We start from the raw sequence: 20,387 nt of genomic DNA, 5'->3' as shown, positions 1-20,387 counted from the left end.
AGATTTCTAATAGTCATATAAATCCAGCTGGTGTTCTTCATCCAGCTCTTTCTGTTGTATATTTCTTATATACTGTAGGATTTTACATTTGCACCTTTAAAACTCAATCACCCGAGTTTCAGCTTCAAGCTTCTCAACTCGTTCACCCCAGCTCAAAAGTTTCCAGCTGGAAAAATGACATTTTAACAGGTAAATGAAGTCAGTGAATGAAAAGTATAAAAAAATGAAGTAGTTCCAGCCTCTTCAGCCGTTTCTGCCCAGCTGAGAAAAATAATCTGAATAAACATGCTTCTGCAGACTGAAACTCTGCAGATTATTTGACAGATCCTTTTTAATTACGGTAATTCAAAAAGATTAAATTATTTCCCATGGTATCATTGAAAATGGTATAATTCATTCAAAAATCAAACTCCTGACACTACAATCAAATGTATGGACCCATTTTATGTTTGCGCAGCAATCTTTATTATGACAAAAATATGAAAACTAATGTACAGAGCAGCATCATTGCGTAACATTAAATATGACTGGAAGAGTTCACAGGGGTCACAGGTCATGACGGCGCTGAGAGCAGTGAGTCTCAGTGAGTGTGAGCTGGTGACGAACAGATGAATGTGTGCTGAGTTTCGGTGGAGCAACTCGTGGAAATCCAGCTTCTGGGGTTTTCAACCAGCACGCAGTCTGAGCCGCCATCAGACCCGCCGCCACCTGACCGCGCCCCCCTCAGTCTGGAGAAGGACACCGACCGACCGTCAGCCCACGTCCAGCGACCCGGACCTCCAGACAGACCTGAGGAACACGAGAAAAGTCAGATCTGCCTGAACGCTGGACACTGATGATGATGATGATGATGACAGAAATACTTTATTAAATAACGCAGCCTGTTGGGACCTGATTATTACACACTCCACACCTGTCGTCTGAAGTCTGACCTTTCCTGTTTTCCTTGATGCAAAGTCATCAATTGCATCATCATATGAAATGTGTCCAGCAACCACATGGGTAATACTGATACTGTGCAGAGACACGGTTCCTGCAGTGATCTTAGAGCAGTGACAGTGTTGTGCGTTGTTGTGCTGCTGTGTTGTCGCTCTGTCCCTCAGCGCGTCGTGACCACAGCAGCCACTCACCGATCCAAAACGGCTTCTTCCCTGCGAACTTCCACAGCCAGGTCATGTCTCTCCGGGAGCGCACGCTGGTCAGGCTGCTGTTAAACCTGAGGAACGAGTGTGAGAGTCAGAGAAACACAACGACACTGCAGATACAACCCACACAGGTGCAGACACCTGAAGAGAAGCTCAGTCTGTCCTACAGTCAGGACGACAGCTGATTAACTGGGAGGTTTTATCAGCTGCATCACAACGAGCAACATGTTTCTGATCTAGTCATGAAAAAGAAGAGTGAGATCATTTTTCACACTAGAGTGTTTGTATCAAGAAAATTTACATTGTCATTACTGACACCTCCGGTTTTCCTTTGACGTTAGAGATAAAGTGTGTGTGTGTGTGTGTGTGTGTGTGTGTGTGTGTGTGTGTGTGTGTTTACAGCAGTGAGCAGGTTCTCTCGGCGCTGCCCCAGCTGGCCACAGACGAGCTGAGGATGTAACAGCGTCTCCTGTAGTGAGTCCAACCGTCAGGACACGAGCTGCTGACCGACTTCCCCGTCTGTGATGAACACAACAGACACACACACACACACACACACTCTTCTGGTTTGAGCGTCTGTGACAGTTTGAATTGTGTGAGTTGTTGTTTCCTCCCAAAGTGACTGTGATTAGAACGACACCTGAAGAAATGCAGCTGAATTTACTTCATTAGTTTTTACTCACAGGTTCCAGAGGTAGTAAAACTTCCAAAATCCAGATGTTTCACAGTTTCTTACAGATGTTATTCTGGTGTAAAAATGTTTTGTACTGATACGTACCAGGTGTGTGTGTGTGTGTGTGCGCACCTTGTGCTGGCGTAGCTCCGGCTGGTGTCTGGGAACTGGATGGTCCATCTGAGGAGCGTCTTCGACTCTGAGCTCCTGCAGGAGGCGACTGTGAGGCGACCAGCTCCACCCAGCTTCACCCGGCTTCAGCTCCTCCAGCCGGAGAGGAGTCAGACTGTGGAACTGATGGAGGGGGGGCATGAGCACAGTGAGTGTCTGTGTTTTTCTGTACCTCTGGAGGAAGTGACCGTGACTCTTACCGTCCACACTTTCTCCTCAGGCGTCCTCTCTCCTGACAGATGAACCTGGACATGAGCACAAGGTTCAGGACAGTTCACAGACAGATATCAAAATATAAAATACAATGTAAAATATCCACTTTGTGCAGGAGATTTTCAACAATTCAGATTAAACTGCTTCATTAGAAATCTGTTGTCCCACTGTGGTATAACTGTGGTAACCCTGACCCTGGAAACTGTGTGACTGCACGTTTCAATTACACATCAACCTAAACTGAATTAAATAAAGGAGCTGGTTTAAAGAGCATGGACCGTTTGGTCAGTGAAAGCATCACATCTCTGAACGAGTCACATGTTGTTTCAGGTGTGAAACATGGAGTATTTTAATGACCGACAGGTGAACCAACACCTGACAGGACGTACGGCTGTGACTCACCACCTCGATCCTTCAGTGAGCGACAGAGATTTGAACAGCAACACTGACCTTTAGTCCTCCATGTCTGACCCTCTGTCCAGAGCTCCCAGTGCTCCCAGAGCTCCCAGTGCTCCCAGTGCTCCCAGAGCTCCCAGTGCTCCCAGTGCCTGTCCCCGGCAGCTGCCTGCTGTGGTAGTGGATGTGGCTGTAGCTGGGGGCCGCCTGGTCCTGTGGTTCCCCCTCTCTGTAGTCCAGGTAGGGCCGGCGGTTCGGGACGTCCCCTCTGGGAGGGTGAGGCTGCGTCTCCCACAGCAGCTCCGCCTCGATGTCGGTGACGGGGTCCTCCTCCTCCTCCTCCTCCTCCTCCTCCGGCCTGGGAGGGTCAGGGAGGCGAGGAGGTGGGGGCTGTTGCCTCGTGTCCTCCTCCACCAGGTCGTCAGGGTCGCACCTTCCTGACAGACGACAGTGAGGGCAAAGTTTTCACACGTCACAACCACAAAGCAAAAAGGAGCTGAAGTTCTCACTGTCTAATCTATATTTTTTATTGAAAGAGTCAATCAATCAATCAATAAATCTATCAATCAGTCTCTCTCAGATCCTGTATGTAAATCTATTGAACTCAATAATGTAGACACAATGAATACATTGGGTATAATGTGACCACATATAGAGGCTCTGAGGTAGAAGGTGAAATTCAGGATCTTTAACAAACAAAAACTCACGTGAAGGTTTGATGTGATTTTACATGAGACGTCGTCAAATTCAGAGAAAAACTAGAATATTGCAACAGATTTTTTTTTGCTTGGTTGAGATGGAAAAGTCAAAAAAAAAAGAGAAACTGTAATAACACCTGATGGCAACTGATGTTTCTAACGCTCGTCCACCTTCAGAACATTTAGACTTTTTTTAAAACGCAGGGGAGCATCTACAAGATGTTACTATCTATATCTTTGTGATAATGCAGCATAGAAATATGGTTTAAATGTTGTTAGACTCTGTAAACTCTTCACTAATTGATTCATATTCTTGAGATCGTACATGACTCACAGCCGGAGCGTAGACAGCCAATCAGCAGGCCTCTAACATTTGGTGAGAGAAGAGTGACAGAAAACACTTCTACTCAAAAATGATTAAAAAATGTATGGTAAATGCCTAAAAACATTTAATCTATGATTTCACTCATATATTACACTATTTTAGGACTAAAGATTCAGTTGACCCCAGTTCATCCACACCAGTGAAGGTTGGTTTTCACAAGAGACTTGCAGACACAGTGCTCTGGGATGAAAGGGTCCTGAGCTGAGACTGTTCTGAACTCTGACCTCTCACTGAGCTAACTTATGTTAATGTGTAGGAACCTTTAAAAGGTGAATTTAAGAAACTATGTAAAAACTGAGAAGCTCCACACTTGTCCTCCATCACTGAAACAGCTGACTGATGATCATCATTACAACTTATTATCATCACTGGCTGTTTTTTTTTACCTCTTCTGGGGTCAACGACCTCAACACTAGCCGAGCTCCTCTGACCCAGGACGGCGTTCTGCGGGTTCTTCAGGGTGACAGTGAAGGTCTCGTGGTTTTCCTCCAGACCGTCGTCGACCAGGTAAATGTTCCAGGTTTTCACACTGACTCCTGGAATAAAGCAGGATGAAGAGGATCAGAGCCAGTCTGAATGGACTGAGCTGTGACATCACACCAGACCTGATCCAGAATCAAACATCAACAGATTCAGGTTTTCTGAATGAATCCACCTGATGATGCTGACAGTGTCTACGTTAAATAAAGCAGAGTAGAGTCCAGTAGAGTCAGACCTGGGTCAAACTGGACCAGACCGGCTGTGCTGTGAGTGAAATCTCTGCCGCGTTTGGCCGATCCTTCCTCCACCTGCACAGACGAGGCTGTTAACAAACACTGAGCGACTCCTTCACCAACCATCGCGTCATTAATCACGTCACGGTGGTACCTGGATGGCGATGTAGGCCGGGTCGGCGCTCCTCCCGCTGCGCTGGATCTGGATCTGAAGAGTCCCTGAGGTCTCACAGGTTCTGTAGCAGGTCGCCGACAACTCGACCCGGGACCAGGACAGCTCCAGTCTGAGGGGGACACCCAGCTGAACCCTCCATAAACTGTATACACACACACACACACACACACACACACCTCACACACACACACACACACACACCTCACACACACCTCACACACACACACACACACACACACACACACACCTCACACACACACACACACACACACCTCACACACACACACACCTCACACACACACACACACACACACACCTCACACACACACACACACACCTCACACACACACACACACACACACACCTCACACACACACACACACCTCACACACACACACACACACACCTCACACACACACACACCTCACACACACACACACACACACCTCACACACACACACACCTCACACACACACACACACACACCTCACACACACACACACACACACACCTCACACACACCCACACCTCACACACACACACACACACACACACTCTTCAGGCTGATCCTCTACAAACCTACATTTCAGGCAGCATGGTGTTTCCTGCCGGGTCCGTGAGGCGGAACTGGAAGCTGTCGGCCGTCACCTCCACGTCAGCCGGGAGGACGAACACCACGGCCCGCTGGTCCACATCCCGCTGAGTGAAACGACCTTTGATGTAGGCTCCTGGTGGGACGAGGGGGCAGAGTTTCCATCAAACTAAACACAACTCTGAGCCACTCACACGACAAACACAAACCTCCTCTGGGCCTGGACTCGCTAAAGTGAGCGAGGGAATATCAGCAGAAACGACTAAAGCAACACAAAGATTTCAGCTTTTGGAACCAAAGGTGCAACAATATACACAAAAACCTTCCTGTTCCAGGAAGACCGGAGCTTTAAACGACTGACCGAAGAGCCGGCCCACCTGTGAGAGCGTTCTCCAGGTAGCCGAAGTGTGGAGGTCTGCTGATGGAGAACTCCAGCTCCTCTGTGGGGCTGTCGGGGTCGGAGGCCTGCAGGTGTTTGTTGGTGATGAAGATGCCGTAGCGCCCGCCGCCCAGATCCACCACTGTGCTGGGGGTCTGTCTGGTTGTCAGACTGGGAGGCGTCCTGTCCACCCGGTCCACCTGAACACAACAGGAGGAACAGCAGAGGTCTGAGAGTCCGGACAGACTGACATGAAATTTGTGTGCAGACAGATTCACAGAGCTGTTACCATGGCTCTAAACTCTATAACGAACCATATTTTTATGACATTTGAGTATAAAACCTCAAAAACCTCCACAACTAGAAATTAAAATATCTTTGATGTGCACAAATCTTAACAATGCAATGTTGCACTTCAAAGGTATGAAATTATCTGAGTGAAATCTGAGTTTACTGCTCGTTATTATTGTTTCTGTTATGAAGTGGACGAGGGAGAGATTTAGTGTTTGATTTAGTCTTGATACATGAGAAGAAATGAACTGAGAGCTACATGTAAAATGTCTGTAAACACTCTGTGGCTCAGATAAATGTAATGAAATACAAACATGTTTCTCTAATGTCTCATTCAGAAATGCTGTGGAGAGGAGGCAGGAAGTCTGCAGACATGTAAACACTTTGTGACCTGCTGCCTCTGTACTGGTGTCCCTGATGTTTTGTTCACCTCCTGCAGGAGAGGAGAGAGGGACTGAGGGAGGAGAGGAGAGAACAGGAGAGGAGAGGAGAGGTGAGGAGAGGAGGGACTGAGGGAAGAGAGGAGAGAACAGGAGAGGTGAGGAGAGGAGAGGAGAGAAGAGGAGGGACTGAGGGAGGAGAGGAGAGGAGAGGAGGGACTGAGGGAAGAGAGGAGAGAACAGGAGAGGTGAGGAGAGGAGAGGAGAGAAGAGGAGGGACTGAGGGAGGAGAGGGGAGGAGAGGAGGGACTGAGGGAGGAGAGGAGAGGAGAGGGGAGGAAGGAGCTGCCTGTGAGCATGAGCTGCAGTTCAGCCTCCTGCCTCTGGGTGTCACTGCCGTCCTGTGATGATCAGACTCAGGTCACCGCTCTTCTTTCTTTGGGTGAAGCTGATTTTCAGCTGATTTTGATTGAATGTTGTTTCTCCCTTTTTTAAATTCCTGTTAATTTTTCACTTATTTTCAGAAATGACTTTGTTAATTCAGGATCATTTCTGCTGGTTTATTTATGTCTTTATCTAACTGCTGCTGAAACGATCAGTAAAATGCAGAACCTTCATCAGCAGCTGTTACAGTCGACTCGTTAAAGCTTTTTATAAAGCAAAAATGACAAACACTGAGATTCAAACATTAAGATGAAAAATAACTGATACTTGATTATAAATAATCAACAGAACAACTGATAATGAAAATAATTGTTAATAATTAACAGCTGAATAATCATCAAGGTTTAGATTCAGTGTTTTGTTCCAAATATAATATAATAATGTATGATATATAATAATCATACCCATTAAAAAATATGTTTACATGAAAAAATACTTTACAGCTGCGACTAAAATCATCAGCTGAGGTTCATCGTCCAGTTTTATTTTTCTGCCAGTCGCTCATTTTAATTTAATTTGATTTAATTTGAGTGTTAGAGGGAAGAAGTAAACAGACACACACACACACATACACACACACAAAACAATCTTACACATTTCCCAAATGGGAAAGTGTGTCCAAACGTTTGACTGGTACTGTACATTACACTGGAGTCACACACACGCACACACACACACACACAGACACACACAGACGTTACCAAAACATATCGTCCAATCACAAACTGTCTCCAGTCTCTCAGAGGCTCAGGACAGTGTGTCAGCCACCTGGCTGGCTGTGTGTGTGTGTGTGTGTGTGTGTGTGTGTGAGAGAGCAGGTAACGTGAGGCGGATATGTCTTGGCTCACCTGCTGCTCTCTTCTTCAAATATTCATCTGTGTACCACAGTCACTCACAGTTTCACTGACACGAACAGATTCTCTGAAGCTGCACATTCAGCTCCTGGATTCATGCTGGTTCACACTCAGGCCCCGTTTACATGATAATAACCTGTGATCGGTCTGGATACATTATCTGGATAATTAAATCTCTGCACATGCTGGGCCTCAAGCTATAAAGAGTCAGGTGATATCTCAGTTTGCTGAGTGGATTCTCTCGGAGGATGAGGCTGGTGATTTTCTACAGTGTTAGAAATAAAGTGATCTGTAGCCGGTTGTGTGAACAATCGTTCAGTTTCACCTGTGCTATGTTGTCAGTTTATTTTCTCCACCCTGTGAAAAGTCTCCAACACTCTGGTCTTCAGATGTGCTGAGAAGTTCATGTGTGTGACACATCGGTGTTCACCTGGTCTCTCCTGTCCTGCAGCTGGTGCACTGTCACCCTCAGGTGAAGTCCCTTCACTGCAGTGTTCACATCCTGCTCTGGTTGCACAGCCCTGACCTCTGACCCCAACCTGTCACCTGTTGTTCTGTTCCAGGTGCTCCGTGCCTCGTTCTCAGTCAATGGGATGATATCAGCTGTTTCCTCTCCTGACTACTTCAGCTCCTACAGTTGCTCCTGTGAATCCATCACATCTGTTCACCTGGTTACTCACGCAATGATCCAGTCAGCCAATCACGTGGCAGCAGTGCAACATCAAAATGAGGACACTGTGATCTCTGTGTTGATGACAGAGGTCAGACACTACAACAGCAGAGACCACATCAGGTTCCACTTCCTGTCACCAAGACCAGAAACCTGAAACTCACCTGAGACTCACCAGCACTGGACAGGTGAGGACCTGGTCTGATGGATCTCCGCTCGTTAGCAGGACACATTCGTTGTTGTTTGGGATTTGGTGACAAAGAGAAAACTATAGAAAGTCACCAGCCTCATCCTGGTCACATTGTGTTGAATTTAAACCTGGCTGAGCCACTGCTTTCTGCGCCGACACCGACACTTCACACACCGGTGGGGTTTCAGTACCAGGCGTGATTGGATGTCTGATTCAAGCCAACATCTCTGAGGAATTGTCATCACCTCTTTAAATGGAAAAAATTATTTTCTCACACCGTGGAGCTTCTCTCCCAGTGAGTGAGCTTCAGCTTCAGACACAGTGTGAGCCTGAGTGCTCACCTGTATGCTGAACACAGCAGGCTCCTCTCTCAGCTGTCCAAACTCCAGGTATCCTCTGTTGCTTCCGTCGGTCGGCAGGAAGTAGAACCTGTCGATATCTGCCGGGCTGCCCGGGTCGTGTCGGTAAGCCAGGTTCAGCTCATCCACGTGGGTCTGGCTGAATCTCAGCGGGGGTGTCAGTGGGACTCCTCTGAGCAGCAGTTTGCCGTGGCGTGGCGGCTCTGTGATGATGTAGCTCAGGTTGGCAGCGGCGGTGTCGGGGTCCGTGAGCTGCAGCTGGTCGGCGGTGATGGTCTCTGCGGCTCCATCCTCCAGTCGGAGGCCGGCGTTGTGGTTGAGGGTAGGGGGGATGCGGTCACCGAGTTCAATGGTGAAGTGGAGGGTGCCGCTGCGGGAGGAGGCGCCGTTGCTGACGACGAAACTGAGAAGACAAAACTCAGTGAAAAACAGACCTGAGGCTTCATCTCAACTACCTGTCTGTAACATGTAACGACTGTATCGTGCAGGTTGTGATGGTGATAAATTCAGTCCACACACAGACGGACAGACATTTTCCTGTGATGGTGCACACACACACACACATACGCGGTGAAAACAACAGCAGCCCCAGTGTCCGGCTGGTAAATAGAAGAAGAGTCTGCAGGTGTAGCTCAGTTAATTAAATCTCAGGACTTCCCTCGAGTAACAGTGACAGCAGCTTCAGTCATCAATCACTCACATGAAGACCTGGTTCCATCTGAAGCTTTGGTGAGCATTAGTGTGTGTTCACCAGATCAACACACACACACACACACACAATGGTGACAACTGACAGTGCACTGGACCTGAAAACGAGCTGTGTGTGTACATGTGTGTATTTTGTTGTCCTCAGCCCTCTGCCAACACAATCTGCCTCTCAGCCCTGCAGCTGACAAACTGCCCCGGGCCTCAGCACACCGGCCACCACACACACACACACACACACACACACTCAGAGGCAGGTCCTGGTGTAACATCTGGCTCTGGTGTCGGCCATATTTGCCCAGGGACGGCCGTCTGTGGCCGGCGCTCTGGCCGATACTGTGCCAACGCTGTTGTTATTCTCCTAATAATACCCATTCATCATCAGCTGTCATGACAACACACACACGGATGACACACAAGTGTGTGTTGTTCAGATGTGGACACACCTGAGTCGGCATAACGTCCTAACACTCACATGACGATCAGACTTCAGTTTTAGTTCAGATCACAACACCTGAAAGCATAAATGTCATCGAGGCTCCACCTCTGAGCAGAAAACAGAAAACAGACCCGGGGGAAGTGATCAGTTTAGGGCTGCAAATGTTGATTATTTTCATTATTGATTAATCTGTGAGTTATTTTCTTCATTCACCATTTATTGATTCTCCTGTGAAATGCCTGTTATTTCCCACAGGTCAAGGCGATGCCTTCAAATGTCTAGTTTTGTCAGAGTAACAGTCCAGAGCCCACAGATGTTCAGTTCACTCACATCTGAGAAGATGAAACCATCAAACGTTTGATTCTTTGCTTGAAAAATGACCAAAATGTTATTTTATTACACTCTGTAGCAAATGTTAGCTACTTTCTGACTTGAAAGGCCTTGAATTACAGTTTAGCTAAATAACGTTAGCTTTAATTTCCAATGTTGGCTTGTCATTTCATTACCAATATAAAATGTCATATATTATTTAATGTTAGCAAACACTGGTGATTGTCACTGTAGAATTCACACTCTTATCTTTTAAAATACAATTGAACCCCAAAGAGAGACGACTTTGTCAGAGGTTTGCACTCGACTGTCTTCCTGTCTGTCTTCCTGTCTGTCTGTCTGCCTGATTTTCTGTCTGTCTGCCTGTCTGTCTGCCTGTCTTCCTGTCTGTCTTCCTGTCTGTCTGTCTGCCTGTCTGTCTGTCTGATTTTCTGCCTGTCTCTCTCTGTGTCAGTCTTTCGGTCTTGGCTGTGATCTGACTGGTCTGTCAGAGCCAGATAGCCAGCCGGTTGGAGCAGCAGAGGTCTGGGTGACAAACCCAGGATCTGCACACACCCCAGGTCACACACATGAACCCCCCCCCCCCCCCCCCTCCCTCTCCTTCCTCCTCCCCCCTTAAAAACCCTGCTGATGCCAAATTGGCTGGAAAAGCAGATAAACATACTGCAGCAGAGAAAAGCTTTCGTCTCCTGATGCTGGCGCTTTTTTTCCTGCTCTCTCTCGTCTCTGTGCCCAGTTTTCTTTCGTCGGCCAAATGTTGTGTGTGATAGTTTTTCAGGGCGCGGTGCTGACAGAAATATCCTCCTCTCACAATGTGTAGGCAGATAATTTGCCATTTATTCTCCTGATGTTTGCAAAATTTCATGCTGTGCTGCAAAATAGCTTCACTTGACTGAGAGGGGCCAAAGTCAAACAGCAGCTGCTCAGCATCAACAGCAACAGTTTCTCTGCAGATCCCGGTTTAATACGGGTTTAAGAGGCTGGGAATATACATGATTGTATATGTATTATTTTTATTATCACCTTTATTTCTTTATTATTGACTTTATTTGATCTGATGGACTTTTGGCCAAAATGGCAGCGCAATTATTAATATTCAGTTCATCCATATGTTACCTGAACTCCCTGTATTTATTTCACGCTACTTTTATTTTTTTAATTACTAAAAACAAAATATAAATGCAAACATCTTCAGTATAAAAAGTCTTGGATGAATAAAGTTAAACCACACGACACACTGAAGGAAATGATATGATTATTATTAAAATGTACTATTTTAACATGAATTTGAATTATGATATATATATATAAAAAACAATAAATATTACAGCCAGATTTCCCATTAAATATAATGTAGAAATATTAAAACCTACGATTAAAGTTATAATCTGTAACTTGTCCTGTGGCCTCTGTTCTATATGGTATTCAGTTGTGTTCTTACATTATCCCAAATGTTTCCATCACTTTTCAAGCCAACACTTTCATTTGTTCGTCAGTGATGTCACATCTGGGGCCGCATCCTCCCGAGGCTTCGTCACAGTGGTGTGACTACACTGTCCCATTTCAAGGCTCCTTCAGGTGCTGCCGAGAAATGTGTCCTTCTTTTCCAACAGGTGGATCCTTCATGATCCAACCAATCATTATGCACCAGTAATTAAAATAATATGTCAGCAAACACCACTGACTGTTAAAACCAAGGGCCTCAAAAGCTCAAGTGCGTTGTCAAGGTTGCTAGGCAACAGGAGCAATGGTAAGGGCGGGAACAGCTGGTGATGCAAAGTGAAAATCCTCCGTAGACCAGATGAAGGATGCAGCTTTTGACTTTAAATGTGAAACTGTTTTGTTGAGTATTTTTACTGTCTCCCTCTGTCTCAGGAAGGTGTCCAAACTTTTGTACACGTCACAGTTACTGTTTCATATTTTTCATTATTTTAAGTTGATGCAATAAAACGGAGCATCAACATTTGTCTGTTTGGGTCAGTTTTTACTTCTTTGTCCAAACAGCTGTGTGTTCTCACCTGAAGGAGTCGGACTCGGCCTTGTGGCTGTTGTCGTGGGTGTAACACACGCGGTGTGCGGCGATGTCCAGCTGCGTGAAGCTGGTCAGTGGGACTCCGGGCCGCTGGACACTGTGGACGAGGCCGTGTCGAGGCGGGACCGACACTGTGTAGATCAGCTCCTCTGGACGAGCTGCTGAGTCTGACGCCAGCAGGATGTCGGTGTTCAGAACGACCCGCTGCCCCTCTCTCAGATGCACTGCCTTGCTCTGCAGCACTATGTCACCTGGAGGGAGGGAAAAGGTCAAAGCATCAGAGGGAGGAGGGAAACTAAGGTTTCTGAAGCAGCTCCTAACTGCTGCTGCAAGGCTTCTTATATTACTTTTTAGTTTTCAAAATAATTTTGTAAATTTACTGGATTTTATTTTGACAGGTAAAAAAACTAAACATCTAAATGAAACTGTATTTTTAAAAACACCATTTGCAATGGACACATTCTGTAGTTTAATAATTTCTTCTTTTGTACAAGTTGAGAAGAAACCTGGTGCATGATCAGCAGCTCAGCAGGATTTTCTCTTCATTTTCAACAACCAGAGAGAAAACACTGTGTATCATAAACTTCATGTTGCAGCAGGAAACCAGGTTAAAAATCTGTTTAAACAAACCTACTTCAAGCCTGAAGCAGATTCATAAAGTTCACAGATCACTGTTTACACTGCCTTCACCACACCTTCATGCAACAGATCAGGCCCCTGTCTCTGCTTGGACCTGATGATTGGGACTGATTTATGACGAGAGAGAGAGAATATCAAATAAATTACTTTTGAAATGAGCCTGAGCTTCCAAACAACCTGAACCCAAACCCTGATGTGAGAACAGAACCACAGTACAAATAACTCTGGATCAAAGTCTCCATGTGGCAAACGTGAAGTGAAACAGTGAAAACAGAACTGATGAGAACGAAATGATTCAAGTTCAACCTGAACTAAAAAAAGAACAAGTGTCACAGTGTTTTTGGAGCATTGTTGTTGTTGTTGGAGGAGGAGGAGGAGGAGGAGGAGCACCCAGAGGAGATGAGGAGCACCCAGAGGAGATGAGCCAACGCCCCTCCACAGCTGCTCCACCTCCCCTCCGTTAATTATTCACCGGCTGAGGAGGTCGCTCATTTCTCACCTCTGCTCCTCCAGGATCAGAGGGCCCGGAGCCAGAAGGGCCGAGGCCTCGCAGCACCGTGTTCACCCGACTGGCAAAGCTGGCACAGCGAGCTGGGTGGAGGCGGGGCTGGTTTGAGGGGGGGGGCACCTCAATAATATATGAAGCACGGCCACCGGGACCAAAGAGGGTGGAGGTGTGTGAAGGTGCAGAGTCTGTGTGTGTGTGTGTGTGTGTGTGTGTGTGTGTGTGTGTGTGTGTGTGTGTGCACATGGACATTTGTTTGTTGTTGTCATGTGAAAACCTTGTAACTCAGGCTCTTTTTCATCTGACAAACATTGGTCTGAAGACCTCCTCCTCCTGCTCCTCCTCCTCCTCCTCCTCTTCCTCCTCCTCCTCCTCCTCGTCCTCGTCCAGCCTGGACCTGGAGGTGAGATCGTTCTGTTTCCAAGTCAAGAATAAACTGAAAGTTTTTAAAGCGCAGCCTCAGCTGTACTTTAGTGCTAATTTACAAATATTAGCATGCTAACATGCTAAACTGAGATGGAAATCATGGTAAACGCTACCAGATCAACATTAGCATTAGCATGTTAGCACTGTGTGCATTTAGCTGAAAGCTCCACTGCACCAGCCTCACAGTCAGAGATGACATATTAATGATGAACAAATATTCAAACTGAGGAGGTTCCTCTGCAAAGCAACAAATTATTAAAGTGACAGTGTCAGATTTTTGTTTTCCACATAATTACAACGAAATTAAAGTTTGTTTCCTACAAAACTTGAAATGAATTAGAAAATAACAGACTTGTAAAATGAAGCCTCATCCTCAAACACATTATACAGTCAACTCATTAAGCCTCATTCAGAGGTTTCTGCCTGTAGGAGGAGATGTGGTGTTTTAACACCGCCTGCACTAGTCAGTGATTTTACTCTCATTGTCATTTTTCATCAGAACAACGACCTCCTGTTTCTGTGTGAACAGGCTGCTCCTGCTCTCATTCAAATCCAAGTTAAACAAGATGATTCTCTCTTCTCTGATTTCTGAAGCTAATTCACCTCCTGCTGTATCTTTGCCTCCTCTGCAGGCTTTTGGTTTTGTCCCGTGGATCGACTGCAATTTCCTGACAGTTAATAAAATGCCTTCTGGAACAATTAGTCTAATTACAGAGGGGCACAGTAATGTTAGTCCCATCTACACTGAGCCCATTTACACTGAGTCACTTCATATGTATTCAGTGGATCAGGACGCGATCTGGTCTCAAAAAAGCTGCGGTGTAAATACATCCAAGACAGACATTTCTTATTCCAGCCAGATGTTGAGGAGGTGTTGGTGGCATCTGTATCTGTAATAATGGAGCTGAAGTTACTGGAACAGCTTCAGCCGTCATTCTCCTAAATGATTAAAGTGAGTGAGGAAAATGGCTCCGGTGGTTTCAGCACAAACACTTTTATCTGATTAGTTCAACCACTGAATGACTGACAGTGTGTGTGTGTGTGTGTGTGTGAGGTCGATGATAAACTGCCGTCTCGTCTCACTCGTGGTTCCTAAACACGACTCATTCACGTGTTTGTGTTCAGTTCGCTGTTACTCGCTGCTGAAGCGTAAAAGTTTATTCTTCTTCTGGTGTTTTTGTCAGGTTGTGAGCTCTGACCCAGACAACCACAGAAGGACTGTAATCGAATGTGTGACCTGATCACGAGAGAAACACGTGACTGACTCTAAATTAAAGTGTCTTAAATCTCATCTGGCTCCAGAACAGTTGAAAGGAGGAGTGAAGACGAAGCCGTCGTCTTGTGACGGAAGAAATGAACCAATGATGTGTTTTAATTATCAGGACGGTGAGAGCATCACATCTGATGACTCATGACATTTGTTACAGCTTTAAAAGTCACGGATAAAGTTTGATTCTAACTGTACTGTCCTGCTGCTCTGTAACCACGGAGACGACCTCTGACCTTTCTGCACAGTGTGGATGGAGATGAAGAAGCTCTGAGCGGGAGACTCGTTGACCAGGTCGCTGAGGGTGAAGCGGAAGCTGTCGTGACCTTTGAAGCCGGCGGTGTTGGCGTTGGCGGCGTGTTTGTACCACAGACGGTTCATCTCCACGTCGTCCTGGGTGAAGTTCCGAGCGGCCGACAGCTCAGTCCAGCCCGACTCCGTCTGCAGACGAGCCGCACAGTTCAGAACCGTTAGAACAGTGAGTACAAGAGCAAGAAAAGGGAGAACCAGCATTTCACTCAGCGAGAGGGACATTACAGCTAGTTCTTAGTGTGATCCGTCTGAGGAAGCTCACAGGATGTGGTTTCAGAAGAACATGTAAGCTGGACCTTGAGTCAAGAATCTTTCACTTTCTCACTTTCCAAAATGTCTAGAACTCAGCATGGTCCTCTCTCTCTCACACACACACACACACACACACACACTTCCTCACCTTGAGCTGCAGGTTTCCAAATCGTGGTGCAGCGATGATGAAGTAGTACACCTGGTTTGGGGGCGTGTCCACGTCCTCGGCCTCCAGAGCCACACTGGAAATCACCCTGAGCTCACCAGAGTCCACCTCCAATCCAGCATTCCTGGAGCACCAACGAAGAAGAAACAGTGATTATAATATGTTCGTTAGGTATTCAGGCTGGTGGAATAAACCAACCTTTATTCAGTTCTGCTCACAGGTAATAAATCACTCCTGAGTCATAATAAACCAAAATGAGCCTTTCAATGGTTTTTGAAAGAGAGGAACAGTTTGATGTGACGAACACGACCTGCAGATACTTTTACTGAGAAACAAACAGGAGGAAGTTGAAAGTTCGTGTGAGAGCAGGTTTTTCCAGCAGGATCATGGAGATCTGGGGGGGGTGGGGTGGAGGTAGTGTGGTGTGGTGTGGTGGGGGGCTGAACATCGGAAACCGTCTGGCTGCTTCCTCACTCGGAAGTAAAATCCACGCAGGAGAGGAGCTGCCACGTCCATCCTGCAGGAACGCAAAAACAAGGAGGCCGGCATCTGCCAAGTCTCTGCGTTACTTCTGCCTCGGTGGCCTTTACAGTACCAGCTCGGCCTGTGCCAACGCACCCACGCACACCAACGCCTGATCTGGGGACAGCGTGGTGGGGGTGGGGGGTGGTGGGACAGCATGGGGACGCAGTCAAGGATGCAAATTCCCAGTCACTCGTTCAAATGAAAATATTATGTGTGTGGGTGGAGGAGGGGGTCACAGATTTCCTCTGTAACCACCCACTCATGCAAAGCGACCGTCCACATGTGCAAGCAGAGGTTAACCCCCCCTCTGTCCCCCGTTGTCTGACCCCCCTCCTCATGGTGAGTCTCTCTGCTCTCACAGCAGCATCAGACACTTTAAATTATATTTAAATCCTGTTGTTTACATCAGAATGAATCAACAGGAAATTAAAACAGTTCGATGACTTTTAAAGACAATTTCTCCTTTTTAAGCAAATAACTAAACATCTTTAAAGAGCCTCCATCTTTAACCTCGTTAACGTCCATGTGAACCAGTGACAGTCTCATCAACACTGATTCAGATTCATACGTCATCAATCAATTTTAAGAACTGAAATTCAATGAAACATGTTTTTTATCCAGTCACATTATATCAGTATCATAAAGACTGACATTGATGTCGGGGCCTTGAAAAAAACCTCCACTGACCCTGACCCCGTTTCCTGAAATGTCACATTAACAAGAATTAAACACTAAATCCTCATATCATCTCTCACAAATCCACATCTGTGTGTGTGTGTGTATGTGTGTGTGTGTGTGTGTGTGTGTGTGTGTGTGTATGTATGTGTGTGTGTGTGTGTGTGTGTGTGTGTGTGTGTGTGTGTGTGTGTGTGTGTGTGTGTGTGTGTGTACTTGAGCAGTCGTGGTTTCTCATCGTTGACCGGCAGCACGGTGACCTGAGCCGTCCCCTGGACTGTGTGGACGCCATCTGTCAGCTGCAGAGCCACGGCGTCCTTCAGGGTTTCTGTGTCATCGTGCATGTACATGATCTTCATGCCTGCAGAGAGGAGGAGGAGGAGGAGGAGGAGGAGGAGGGCGGGTTGAAGAGACAGGGAGAAGGAGGGCAGGTGAAAGGGTGGGCAGGGATACTTGGCAGTGAGGAGGAAGGTGGAAGGCTTAGACAGACCTGTCTTTAAAACTGAATGGTAGATGGACACGTTTAAATCTTTGCCTTATTTTGACTTTTTTCTTTTAATTTATTAAAAGCTGTTTTTTTTTCTTCACTTGGTCTCGATGAAGTAAAACATAGTTTTATCATCTGCTTCAGTTAATTCATCATATTCAGCTTCAAAAACCATAAACCTACCTAAGGATCACATGACTCCTGAGTCGGCCTCTCTCCACTGGTCAGTTACTTTAAGTTTCACTCAGTTACGTTGCTGAATTGATTCTGATCTCATCTATGAACCAGAACCTCAGATCCTCAGGCCGGCTCTGCTCAGTGATCCAATCCTGGTCCATCATCGTTTAAATCATTCACAGCTTTTGTTTTTAAAAATGATTTTCATTGATATTAACACAGTTTTATTTCCAACATGTCTTATCTGTTACTGTTTTTATCTGATGCTATAGCTGGATCATCTATTCCATTTTATTTTGTGTTGTTTTTAATTGAAGGACTTTATGCCTCAGTGCAGTCTCAACATGTTCACTTTGAAGCTTTGTTTGGAGAAGTTCTGTAAAAATAAAGTTGAGTATCATTATAATGATTTCTGGCTCTGGGGTGTCGCAGCGGTCGCTCCAACACTGTGGTCAGGACTGAAACGTCTCAAACAGCAGATTCAGAATCTCCAGCTGTGTCCCGGTTCAGGGTCCACATCCAGAGGCTGCATTTGAAGACCGACTGCATCACAGCGGTCAGCACCTTCAAATGCGGCCAAGAAATGTGTCCTTTTTTCCTGGACAACGAAGGCTCCAACAGGCGGATCCTTCGTGGTCCAAACTATCCCAGGATTCACTGGTAATGAAACACAGACAGAGAGTCTGAGGATTTCACTGTTAAAAGTATGTTTTGTGTTTCAGCTCAGCAGCTAACTGTTAAAACCAAGGATCTTAAAACCTTGAATTTTAGAAGATGAATGTTGTTAAGGTTGCTAGGCGACAAAGGAAAACCCTCCACAGTCCAGACCGTCTCATTTCAGGTGTGGCCTGTGTGCTCTACGACAGCTACGAAGGGCCAAACCTTCAGAGGACACGTCTACGCTCCCAAACTGTGACACGGCTTCTGTATGAACTGAATCCATCTAATGTCTGTTGAGAGTCTGAGTGTTTGTGCGACCACATCCACAGAATCTTATATTATTTGTGGACACAGCGACTTGTTGGTTTCTGCCGCACCTTGTCGGAGCTCCTGCAGGGTGAAGGAGGTGATGGGGAGGCTCCTCTGCAGGAGGTCAGCTCCCATCTCTTTGTAGCGGCTCATGTCTGCGCCGTAGATGCCGTTGATCAGGCGGCCGTGAGCCGGAGGCTGCACCACCGTGAAGGTCAGGAGGTCGGGAGGGGCGTCCAGGTCCAGACCGTTCAGGATGGACGGAGTCAGCTCCCTGATCCCGCCCTCCTTCACCTGCAGTAGGACAACAAGAGTAACTACACAACGCCCCCATGAGGTGGAAATGATCAGCACACACCGGGAAATAGTCCTGGGGGGCACATACAGTAAAGTTGGCGAGCAGCAGAGAAGGCGCCTCGTCATTGGTTGGATTGATGATGATGTAGAAAGTGACGGGGGGAGAGCGATGCAGCCCGTCACTCACACTGACAGACAGCTGGTCAACAGTTGGCTCCACCCCTTTGTGCTCTGATTGGACATAGTTGATGAACCCGGAGGTCAGGTGGACGAAGCTGAAGGATTCTGGGAAAAGGAAAATTCCAGGGTCAGTTTATGTATCTTGAACACACACACACACACACACACACACACACACACACACTGACCAACTCGGACTCCTGCGTTGCTCTTCTCGGAGCCAGGTGTTGGCAGTGTGTTCTCCAGGAAGCCGTGCAGAGGCAGAGTCTCCAGGTGAAAGGTCAGCTGGTCGGGGGGGCTGTCAGGGTCTGAGGCTCCCAGGACCCCCCCACACAAACAGGCTGAGGAGCCCTCATCCACCACCAACAGGGACTCACCTGGACCAAGATACAGGTCGTTCAGTAACATGAAACTTGAAGGAAAACAACTTGAACTTCATTACCCAGAAATCCACTGTCATAGTAACAGTAGTAATAATAATAATAATAATAACATTAAAGGTCCCTTTAATACATAAACTAGATAAAAACAAAGCAGCACTTCACAAAGACCCTGATGGAGAGCAGAGGTGAGGGCCTCCTACACCGAGGGCCCTGAAGCTGCGGAGCCTGGAGGAGGAGTGAAGAGCAGGTGAGCATCAGGAGCGTTTGTTGTTTCCCGTGAATAGAAAAGTGCTCTCAGACTTTTGGACCCCACTGTGTTTACTGTGGTCAGCGTGTTGGGCGTGGGACAGATGTGTAAAGAAACACTACGGCCTGACGACTGTGACGGTGCAGCTCAGGGACAATGAGGCGAGAATAGTTGTCACAGGTCCAGAGCCCAGTGTTAAATAACTGACTGACCTTCTCACAGGAAAGTGAACATGGCTGTTCTCTAGTGTCTGTCCATCCATTCACACGTCCATCCAACCACCTCTCCATCTGTCCATCCCTCCATGTCTTTTACAGCCGCTAATGAATCCATCACACCACCACCTTCCTCCACACTGTTAATTAACAAACACAAACACCTCTGAACCCGCATCCATGCTGCTAAAGCCCATCTGTATGTTCTCAGTGTATGTGCATGTATACATTGTGTGAATGTGTGGGAGCATTAATGACGGACAGTCCTGGATCTCACTGATAAACCAGCTTCTCTCTAAAACAGGAGACAAGGTAAAGCCGGATTCCTCCTGTTTCGCTGCGCTAATGCTCTTACTCTGCGTCTTTATTCACTGCTAATTAATTAGACCAAGAAACACCACGTCCCCCCCGACACCTCCACCACAAACCCC

The 20,387-nt window shown here is 46.7% G+C and overlaps 1 protein-coding gene across 2 annotated transcripts in view; it reads right to left on the bottom strand.

Moving 5' to 3' along the window:
- Positions 1–441: 441 nt before the first annotated feature.
- The window catches only part of frem1b (Fras1 related extracellular matrix 1b), a 43,993-nt gene continuing 24,047 nt past the window's right edge, over positions 442–20,387 (bottom strand). For both annotated transcript variants that reach the window (XM_071486649.1, XM_071486650.1), the window contains exons 18-36: positions 19,300–19,488; positions 19,020–19,216; positions 18,703–18,928; positions 17,218–17,362; positions 15,784–15,925; positions 15,308–15,512; positions 12,221–12,485; positions 8,711–9,131; positions 5,539–5,740; positions 5,153–5,297; positions 4,549–4,678; positions 4,397–4,469; positions 4,068–4,217; positions 2,653–3,035; positions 2,190–2,234; positions 1,951–2,112; positions 1,546–1,664; positions 1,131–1,216; positions 442–789 (exon numbers count right to left, since the gene is read on the bottom strand). In XM_071486649.1, coding sequence (XP_071342750.1) covers positions 581–789; positions 1,131–1,216; positions 1,546–1,664; positions 1,951–2,112; positions 2,190–2,234; positions 2,653–3,035; positions 4,068–4,217; positions 4,397–4,469; positions 4,549–4,678; positions 5,153–5,297; positions 5,539–5,740; positions 8,711–9,131; positions 12,221–12,485; positions 15,308–15,512; positions 15,784–15,925; positions 17,218–17,362; positions 18,703–18,928; positions 19,020–19,216; positions 19,300–19,488 — 3,494 coding nt within the window. In that variant the 3' untranslated portion in view covers positions 442–580. The remainder of the gene's footprint in view (positions 790–1,130; positions 1,217–1,545; positions 1,665–1,950; positions 2,113–2,189; positions 2,235–2,652; positions 3,036–4,067; positions 4,218–4,396; positions 4,470–4,548; positions 4,679–5,152; positions 5,298–5,538; positions 5,741–8,710; positions 9,132–12,220; positions 12,486–15,307; positions 15,513–15,783; positions 15,926–17,217; positions 17,363–18,702; positions 18,929–19,019; positions 19,217–19,299; positions 19,489–20,387) is intronic.

Source organism: Trachinotus anak, unplaced genomic scaffold (genome assembly GCF_046630095.1).
Source record: "Trachinotus anak isolate AG129_WGS33_773 ecotype Australia unplaced genomic scaffold, CSIRO_AGI_Tana_v1 ptg000010l, whole genome shotgun sequence".
In the NCBI taxonomy this organism is placed as follows: domain Eukaryota; kingdom Metazoa; phylum Chordata; class Actinopteri; order Carangiformes; family Carangidae; genus Trachinotus; species Trachinotus anak.
This window is presented reverse-complemented; position numbering and strand designations above follow the sequence as displayed.